At 64.5% G+C, this 9,488-nt stretch overlaps 1 protein-coding gene across 1 annotated transcript in view; it reads left to right on the top strand.

Annotated features, from left to right (window-relative positions):
• SIGLEC1 (sialic acid binding Ig like lectin 1) overlaps positions 1-8,991 on the top strand; it is a 21,637-nt gene extending 12,646 nt beyond the window's left edge. Inside the window, exons 12-22 of the mRNA XM_075092297.1 lie at positions 580-834; positions 1,579-1,881; positions 2,478-2,732; positions 3,826-4,131; positions 5,166-5,417; positions 5,750-6,049; positions 6,224-6,478; positions 6,931-7,227; positions 8,008-8,107; positions 8,210-8,282; positions 8,533-8,991. Of these exons, the coding sequence (XP_074948398.1) occupies positions 580-834; positions 1,579-1,881; positions 2,478-2,732; positions 3,826-4,131; positions 5,166-5,417; positions 5,750-6,049; positions 6,224-6,478; positions 6,931-7,227; positions 8,008-8,107; positions 8,210-8,282; positions 8,533-8,550 (2,414 nt within the window). The 3' untranslated portion in view covers positions 8,551-8,991. The remainder of the gene's footprint in view (positions 1-579; positions 835-1,578; positions 1,882-2,477; positions 2,733-3,825; positions 4,132-5,165; positions 5,418-5,749; positions 6,050-6,223; positions 6,479-6,930; positions 7,228-8,007; positions 8,108-8,209; positions 8,283-8,532) is intronic.
• The last annotated feature ends 497 nt before the right edge of the window (positions 8,992-9,488 follow it).

Raw genomic sequence — 9,488 nt, 5'->3', positions numbered from 1 at the left:
CTGGCTGTGGGTCAGCATCGGTGCCTAACCAGCACCCAGCCCCTCTCACCTCTGCACCCAGACTCTGGAGCGAGGCAGCACCTGAGTTACCCACGGGGGTTAGCAGGAATCCTGAACCGAGTCCATTTCTGGGGGTTGGGATCTGGCCCTCAGACTGATACATCCAAAAGTGACTCCGTGGAGGTGTCCACATGGGAGCTGGTGCCTGCGCTCCCACCCGGTGCCGCTGGAGCCCACCCTGGCTCACGCCCGCCACCCACACCAGGCACCCTCAGACACCTCGGCCTCAGCCCCGGGTGCCACAAGTGATGGAGTTTCAGGGGGTGTCAGCTCATGGGGACAGGGAGCAACATGTTTTCTTAAAAATAAATGCCTAGCACCAGCCCCAGGGTTATGAGGGTCCGCGGCCGCCCTGCTCGCAACAAGAGCACCAAAACCCACGGCGCTACGATGCATGTTGTGGAAGCGATGAGGGCTTTGTTCCCGTCCCATGCTGTGTCGGGGTCACTCGGGGGCCGGCAGTGCCGAGCTCCGCTGCGATGCTCTCTGAGCTGGCGGCATCGCCTCTCCGTGCTCCAGCCGCCCGGGTCCTCGTCTCGCCATCCACGGAGGTGCGGGAAGGAGACGACGTCTCCCTGACGTGCCAGGTGGTGGGAGAGCCGCGGGACGACACCCTCTACTCCTGGTACAAGAACAGCGAACGGCTCCAGGAGAGCCCTGACAACATCCTCGCCCTGCCCCGCATCGCCAGCGCCGCCGCTGGCTCCTACCACTGCCGAGCCCACGGCTCCTCGGGGACCAGCGTCTCCCCGGCCGTCGCCCTGCGCATCTTCTGTGAGTGGGACCCTCCTGGGAATCGAGGTGGGGGGGTAGCAGGGTGCCGGGGACGGTGCCGGGCAGGATGGTGCTGGGCAGGATGCTGAGCAAGGTCCCTCAGCCCTGCAGGGCTACGGGTGGCACGCAGCGGGCGCCTTGCACAGCCCTCGCGGCTGGCACCGTCCCTGGACGCTCTGTGCCCCACAGATGGGAGGAGGCTCAGATTGAACCAGAGCTCTGCACGCGTTGAAACATCCTCTGCCCTTAGAAAATGGTGAAGTGTTAAAAGTGGAAAGTTTATAGGAGCGTATCTCCCCAGTAAACCCCTGGTCTGAATTAAAACCAGTCAAACACGACCCCTTTCAAGCAGAACTTTCCGATGAGAAGCGGCGTGGCCGCCCCATGGCTCAGCTCCCTGCCGTGTCACATAGGAAGGGGGGGGAAAGTCAATAACAAATATTTTAGTTCTGATAAAACAGCATGTTTCAGTCGACCTGAAATTACCCAAATTTTTCAAGACATTTAGGAGAAATGATGTCTGTCTGGGATGGAGGGAAAAATCCTGGAAGGACAAAGTCTGGCTTGTGCTTTTGCTGCAAGTGTGAGCTGCTGCTGCCCCGGCGCTGGCTGAGGCGGGCCGGGAGCTGCTGCAGCCACCTCGGGGTGTCCGGGGAGGCCGGGGAGGGCGATGCCTGGCCTCGGGGGGCTCTGGGTGCAGACTCAGGCTTTGCTCACCCTCCATGTAACGTCTGGCCCGGGCAGATCCTCCGCGGGTGCCGGTGCTGACCTCCTTTGTGGAGACCCCGGAGGGGCAGCGGGGCGTCCTGCAGTGCACGGTGGACAGCAGCCCGCGGGCAGAGCTGGCTCTCCTCAAGGACCAGGCGCTGGTGGCCTCCACGGCGCTGCCCCAGCCCACCGCCTCGCCGCGGCTCCGCATCGCCGTGGCCTTCAACACGCTGCGGGTCAGCCTCCGCCCCGTGCTGCTGGAGGATGAGGGGGAGTACGTGTGCTCCGCCAGCAACGTCTACGGCAACGCCAGCGCCACGGCGAACTTCACGGCAGGCAGTGAGTGTGGGGCCGGCGCTGCCCATGGGGCCGGGCAGGGTGCAGGCAGGGGACAGGGATGGGATGGAGCTGTGCGAGGAGCAGCGGGGTGGTGGAGGCAGGGGGTTATGGTGAGGACGTGGAGGCAAGGGCTGCTAGAGGGTGCTTGTGGGGAAGGGAGGGCAGAGAGAAGCGGGAATAGGATGGACAGCACAGAAATAGAGGTGAAACAGAGGAAGATGCGTGCTTACGGTGACAGGGGGCTATGCCAGACGTGTTCCCGGGGAGCTGCATGTGTTGCCCCGCTCACGGCGAAGGGACTGCAGCTCCTTTGGGAGGTGATGCAAAGGGCTGGCTTTGCCATATCCATCCATGGCTCCGTGCAGTGGTGCTCGCAGAGCTGGTGTCACCCCGGGCTGTCCTACGGCCACGGCAGGGGCGGAGGGGTTAGCAGGGAGGGGGCTGCAGTCTCTGCATCGCTTCTTGTCTGGGATGACAAGCTAAAGCCCCGATGAGACCAGCTTTGCCACCAAGCAGCCCGCCGCCCTCCTGCCCCTCCATGGCCTCCTGCCCACCCCGCTGTCCCCCAGCATCACCTCCTTCCCCTTCCACCGCAGCTGCCAGGGTCTGGATCTCCCCCTCCCCGGACGTCCAGGAAGGTGCCGTCGTCAACCTGACCTGCGCGGTGGAGAGCGGCGGCGAGGAAGCGCTGAGCTACACCTGGTACAAGAACAAGGTCTGGTTCAGCAGCGGCTCGTCCCCGTCCCTCGCCTTCCCCAGCGTCGCTGCCGCCGACGCCGCCTCCTACCACTGCACGGTGCGGACCCCGGCGCGGACCCGCAGCTCTGCCCCCGCCACCCTCAACGTCCTCTGTGAGTTCCCGGGGACAGGGGGCTTCAAGCTGCGGGGGGAGGCCCCCGGCTTGGCCCCTGGCCAGTCCCCTTGGCTGGGAACCCTCCTGGGGGCATCTTCTGGAGGGGTGAGGGGCAGCAGGGCCTGCCTTAGCTTTGGGGTCTCAAAAAATATTAGCATTCGTCCCAGGTCATAACCAAGCCGAGCTTTATATACCCTAGTCCTTGTGTCCGACCCCCAGCAAGCAGACCTAGACAAACAGCCCCACGTCGTCTGCAGATTTCAGTGAAGCTTCCCCGAGCGCCCCAAGTTTGTCCTCATGCTTTGCACCAAACCCAAACAGAAAAATCTTTGGCTTTCAGGAAACATTGCAGTATTTTTTTTTTCCTGATTTAGAAAATGAAAACCAGACTTTGTGTAAAAAAAAGTAGTGCAAAAAAAAATGGTAGTTGCAAATCAGAATGTAAGATTTATTTTTTTTTGTTAGAAAAAGATGTCTTTAACTTATAAATCTGCTGTGAGGAGTTAGCATAGAGGAACACTCCTGGAAACACCATCCAGAGAGCTTGAGACCCCAGCAACAAATCCATTGCTTCTCTCCCTCCTCCTGATTTTGTATGGGGCATGCTGGATGGGTGCTGCTAAAAATATCTAGGCATTATGGGCCCGACTTGCACCCGCAGCCGTGCTGCCTTTGCACAAGCCTCGCTGTCGAGGTCTGCCAGGCACCGATGTGCAACGGGTGGGCTTTTTTCCGAGGCCGGGGTGGGAGCGGAGCACCAGGACGGCACGGGCCGCGTGCTGAGCCACGCTCCCACGCCCGGCCGGCATGGCTGGAGCTGCCACAAGCAACTCGCAGGCGAGCTGCGGGTTAGAAATGAGCTCAGCGAATGACCCTGCGCCATGTTCTGGGGGTCAGTTTGATTCGAGGAGGCCGTGGATGATGAACGCTACCTCTTTGCAGGCAGGTGCTCTGTTGCAGGCAGCGGAGCATGGCAGCAGAGCATCACTGCCCCAGCTCACAGCCCGGCTGGCCTCACCTGAGCATCGCAGGGATGCTCCGACTCACTGAGACGCTGCTTCTCCTACAATCCACCCCTTTCCTTCCCGCAGACCCCCCCAGGAACCTGCAGATGAAGGCCTTCATGGAGAGCGGTGAGGGGATGGCCGTCATCCTCCTCTGTGCTGTAGAGAGCAACCCCCCATCTGAGATCACCCTACTCAAGGGGGGGCAGCCAGTGGCCTCCAGCCCCCCCATGGGAGGTGACCAGCCCGGGCAGAGCGGCCACATCTCTCCTGCTCCCAACATGCTGAGGCTGGAGCTCCGGGAGGCCTCCGAGGAGGATGAGGGTGAATACGAGTGCCGGGCACGCAGCCCTCTAGGTAGCACCCACGCAACCTTGCCCCTCCATGTGCAGGGTGAGTCTGGCTTCACCACAGGTGGGGGGACAAGGGGCTGGGGACCCCCAAGTGGGTTGGTACTGGCACCGAGGGGTATGGCCCAAATAGGTGTTGCTGTTGGACAGCAGAGCATCGGTGGGGTCCGGAATGGTACAGGGCTGGTGGAAGGGCAGGGAGGTGCTGCTGCACGCTTGGGTGGGCACCCACCTCATGTATGCACCCTGCCGAAGGGGGACGCTGGCTTTGGAGCTGGGAGAGGCTCGTCCCAGCTGCAGACAAGGAGGGCAAGCCTTGTGCCGGTGAGGACCAGCTCCTCTCCTCCAGCTCAAGGGCAGAGGGTCTGGGAAGTGCCCGGCGGAGAAGGCCCTGGGGGTGCTGGCTGACAGCCGGCTGGGCATGAGCCAGCAGTGCCCGGGTGGCCAAGGAGGCCACCAGCCCCCGGGCTTGTGTCAGCCCTGGTGTGGCCAGCAGGAGCCGGGCAGGGATGGGGCCCCTGTGCTCGGCCCTGGGGAGGCCCCACCTCGAGTGCTGGGCTCAGGTTTGGGCCCCTCGGGACAAGAAGGCCCTTGAGGGGCTGGAGCGTGTCCAGAGAAGGGCAGCGGGGCTGGGGCAGGGTCTGGAGCACAAGTGTGCTGGGGGGCGGCTGAGGGGGCTGGGGGGGTTTAGCCTGGAGAAGAGGGGGCTGAGGGGAGCCCTTCTCTCTCTCTGCAGCTGCCTGAGAGGGGCTGGAGTGAGGGGGGGGCTGGTCTCTGCTCCCAAGTCACCAGTGACAGGGCGAGAGGGAACGGCCTCAGGCTGCGTCAGGGGAGGTTTAGGTTGGAGATGAGGGAAAATGTCTTCCCTTCCAGAGCGGTCAGGCCCTGGCACAGGCTGCCCAGAGAGGTGGGGGAGTTGTACGTCCTTGGGGGTATTTAAAAGACGTGTAGACGTGGCACTTGGGGCCATGGTTTAGGAGGCCTGGGGGTGTTGGGTTGGGGGTTGGACTTGATGACCCTAGAGGTCTTTTTCAACCTTAATGATTCCATGATTCCATGGTTCTCCGCTGTCCCCAGCCGTCAGGGTGGTGCTGCGACCCTCTGCCGAGGTGCCCGAGGGGACCGACGTGACGCTGACCTGCCGGGACACGGGCGCCCGCCCGGGCACCGTGTACACCTGGTACAAGAACGGGCGATGGCTGGCGGAGGGGCTTGACGCCTCGCTCGTCCTCCCTTGTGCTCGACGCACGGACGCGGGTGCCTACGCCTGCCAGGCGGGGAGGGGGCTGCGCGGCCAGCGGGCCCCCCCCGCCGCCCTGAGGGTGCTCTGTGAGTGAGGGGCGGCTGCATGGTGGTGGTGGTGGTGGGCACCCCCCCCCGGGGGGCCCTACAGGCAAAGGGAGCCCAGGGTAGCCCTGGAGGGACGGCACTGTCGCAGCGCTGCCGTCGGGAGGACGGTCTATGTCGCCACCTGGTGACATCCCGGGACAGACCCGCGATAGCCCGGCCCCTGACCCCCGGGGGGGAGGGTCCCAGGTACTACCGGGCCCCTTTGCCCAGCAGCAAACGTGTCACCCCCCGCCAAACCCCACGGGAGGGATGCCCCACTGCCACCAGGGCTGTTTGCAGAGGAGGGGGAAACGCTGCCCCTGTCCTTGCAGATGCCCCCCAAGAGCCATCTTTCATCTCCTTGGTGGAGCCCCGGGAGGGGCGGCAGGCCGTCCTGCTCTGCACCGTCGACAGCTTCCCACCCTCCGACATCGCCCTGCACCGGGGTCCCGGCCGCGCACCCCTGGCCTCCACGTGGGGCCCCTCCGAGCCGCGTTTCGCCGTCCAGGCGGCCCCCAACTCCCTGCGGGTGGGGATGGAGGTGCTTGAGCCGCGGGACGCGGGGCTCTACGTCTGCTCGGCCAACAACAGCTACGGCGCCGCGTCCTCGTCCCTGCGCCTGGACGTGGGAGGTGAGGGTGGCACCGAGCCACGGCCACGGTGAGCCCCGTGTCGGGGTCCCAGTGGGTCCTCCTGCGGGAGCGTGGCTTTTGGGAGGCTTTTGGTGGGGTTGTGGGGATGAAGCTGTCCTGTGTAATCCCAACCCAGGGCCCCCCTGGATTCAGAGCCTCCATCCTCCTTCTCAGGCATCACGGTCACGGTTGAGCCCTCACCAGAAGTCCCCGAAGGCACCACAGCCATCATGACCTGCTCGGCCATCCCTTGGGTGGGGGAAGAGGCCAACTACACGTGGTACAAGAACAGCCGGTGGCTTCAGGAAGGACCGACCGGCTCCCTCGTCCTCACCCACGTCTCCAGCGCCGACACCGGCTCCTACCGCTGCCGGGCGAGCGGGACGCGGGGCAGCGCTGCCTCGGCCCCGCTCAGCCTCAGCGTGCTCTGTGAGTGTCCCCCCAGCCCCGCGGGGACAGGCCCCTCCGTGGGACGGGGCGCAGGGACCCCGGCACAGGCTGGGTGCATCCAGCCCAGCACCGCACATGTCCCACCTGCGCGGTCCTGCTACAGCGAGGGGGCCTTCCTCTCCTTCTTCCTCCTCTCCCTGCCCTGCTCCTCTCCCCTTGAGGCAGGGGAAGGGGATGTCAGGGTTTTGTCTAGCAGCGGCTGCAGACATCCCTCGAAAATTAGATTTGGAGTCAACATGCTCCTAGCGGGGGTGCTCCAGCCTGGGGGCGGGAGGAAGCAAAGGGCTGGAGAGGGTGTGAAACCTCCAGCCCCCCGCTGGGTGGGCTGGAGCTGGCCCAGACTGGAGGAGGGATGCATTTAGCAGCCCTTGGCGAGCACCCAGGCCAGCATGGGAGGGGGTCCCACCACCAGCTCTGTCTCCCCCACACAGATCCCCCCCGGGATGTGTCCATCAGCACCTTCCTGGAGAACCGCAGCGGGCGGCTGGGCATCGTGCTGTGCACGACCGACAGCCACCCGCCTTCCACCATCGCCCTGTACCGCTGGGGCCGGCTCCTGGCTTCCAGCCTGACCCCAGCCACCGCACCGGGGGTCCGCGCCTCCCCCTCCCACAACACCCTCCGGGTGGAGCTTGGGGCCGTGGGGCCGGAGGACTCGGGGGAATACACCTGCGTGGCCGGCAACCCCCTGGGCAACGCCACGGCCGGCGCCTACTTCGACGTGCGCAGTGAGTGGGGCCGGCCCCCCACCCTGGGGTCCTGTGCTGGGGGCGGTGGGGCTCGGCGGGGAGCAGGGAACTGGGCAAGAAAGACGATTTCAGAGCAGTGGGGATGACCGGCATAGATGGATGGAAAAAGAAGGAGGGTTTTACTGCTAGAATTGGGCATTTTTTCGAGGAGCGTCCCAGGCTGGTTTTTAGAAAAGGGCTAAAGAAGCTGATGGGAACAGAAAATTGACTTGAATGCTGCAGAATATCAAAAAAGTGGGGAGGAATTGCCTTGGGTTTGACAAATGGCAAAACAGGATGATGCTGCTTGTCTCTGTGCCGGGTGACTCCCTGCCCAGCCCCGGCGCTGGCACGGGTGGCACACAGAGACATGCCAGCCTGCTCGACCCCTGGGGATGGTGACATGTGCAGGGGCATCCGGGAGCAGCAAGTGTCCCCGCAGGGTCCCTGCGTGGTGTCCTCGACCCACTGACTGGCTGTCCCCAGACCCGGGGACCTGGCAGCGGTGACGAGGTGGTGTCCCCTGCCCGCAGCCGGCTGCCACAGCCGCCCCGCGTAGGGTCCCCTTCACTCCTCACGGGGCACCCCAAGGCCTGGGGGCGTCCCCACATACACTCACCCCACACCAGGCCCATGGCTGCATCTGCAGCCACAGGGAAAAGGGCTGGGGGAGACCACCCCGCCCCCATCCCTGCAGGGCTCTGCGAGCCCCCTCCAGTCTTGCCGAGGCAGCAGCCCCGGTGCCGGTGGGGGTCTGCCCTGGCTCCCCTCTGCCCGCAGCTCTCAGCTACCTCCTGGCCTTCACCGTCCTGGCCGGGCTGCTCATGGCCGTGATCTGCGTGGCCGCCCTGGCCCTCCTGGCTGTGAAGCTGTGGCCCAGGTAACATCCCTGGATGGGATGGGGAGAGGGGGACAGGGACCCCAGGCTGAGCCAGGCCTGTGGTGGGGCCCAGGGGTGGCAGCTCCCTCTCCTCCCTTCCAGGATGAAGAAGTCTTGGGGCTGGTCCCATGCCGAGGACACCTTCGAGCTGAGGAGCAAACAGGAGCAGGCGCAGGTAGGGACCTCGGTGGGGCCAGCTTTGAGGACCCCCCCACCCGGAGCTGGCATTGCTGGAGCTGGGGAAAGCACAGAAGGAGCAGGCAGAGCCTCCTGAGGACCAGAATTACCCCTTGCAGGCTCATTCCAGAGAGGCTTCACGGCACACACAGGTGCTGATGCCTCTGGGCGATGCTCTGGGTGCTCCCCTGGTCCCGCGGGCTCCACCGTGGGCAGGGTTTCCCCAACCAGCCCCCAACCTTTTCCAGGTGGATGGAGCTTCTTAAGCCGGTCTTTGGCCCAGGAGCAACTGTAGCTGGAAGCTACAGCCCCAGCCTGGCTGGATCCAGGCAGCCACCACCCTGGGGATAACCCAGCCCCTCTCCTGCCCTGCCGTGCCCCTCGTCCTTCCCTGCCATGGATGTTGTTCTCACGCCAGGCACAGCCTGTGCTCGCCACCGCGCGTGGTGCACCGCATGTGCCAGGCACCGGCAAGCTGTGACAGCTCAGAGCTGCTCTCTCCAGCAGTGAAACACCAGGAACAAAAAATATCTCCCGGTGGCAGTGCAAGCCTGGGGGCAGCCCCTCCATCGCCGCCACCCTCCTGTCCCCCCACCAAAGCCACCGCCCCAGGGTGCTGCCCGCCGCCGTGCTGCGCAGCCCCTGCGTGCCGGGGCCTCCCTGCGTGTTATTCCTCTGTCTGGAAATAAAATCTGGAGCAACGCGCAGCCGGTGTCTGCTGGGATGAGCTGGGGAGAGTTTTGTTGCCTTTCTTTGGGCAGGGTGGACCGCCGGAGGGAACCGGGCAGCCGCGGGGCTGGGCAGGGCTGGTTTGCCCTGGGACTTGTCCATATTGGTGTGTGATTCCTCCCCTGCTCTCTCTTCTGCGTTATCGCCCAAAGCCGGTCTGCGGCCACCGCGGAGCAATGGCTTGGTCCGCCGGGCAGGTGAGAGACAGGGATGTGACGCTCAGAGACAGCCCACAGTCACAGCACCCTGTTTTCCTGGCATCTGTCTTGTCACCCCGTTGGACAGAGGGCAGAGGCGTCCCCAGGCCAAGCCTGTCCCCTCTGTGCCCGGGAAGAGGTGGGGAGCAAGGAGGAGCCCTGTCTTGTTGGCTCCATGCTGCTGGAGGGGAGCTGGGGCTGGGGGCTGCAGGAGGGCTTTGCTTGCAGAAGTCACAGCCCCCAGCGAGGGCCGTGACCCCTCCCAGGCCGCTGCCATT

The sequence above is a fragment of the Phalacrocorax aristotelis genome, chromosome 4 (assembly GCF_949628215.1).
Source record: "Phalacrocorax aristotelis chromosome 4, bGulAri2.1, whole genome shotgun sequence".
Lineage (NCBI taxonomy): Eukaryota > Metazoa > Chordata > Aves > Suliformes > Phalacrocoracidae > Phalacrocorax > Phalacrocorax aristotelis.
This window is presented reverse-complemented; position numbering and strand designations above follow the sequence as displayed.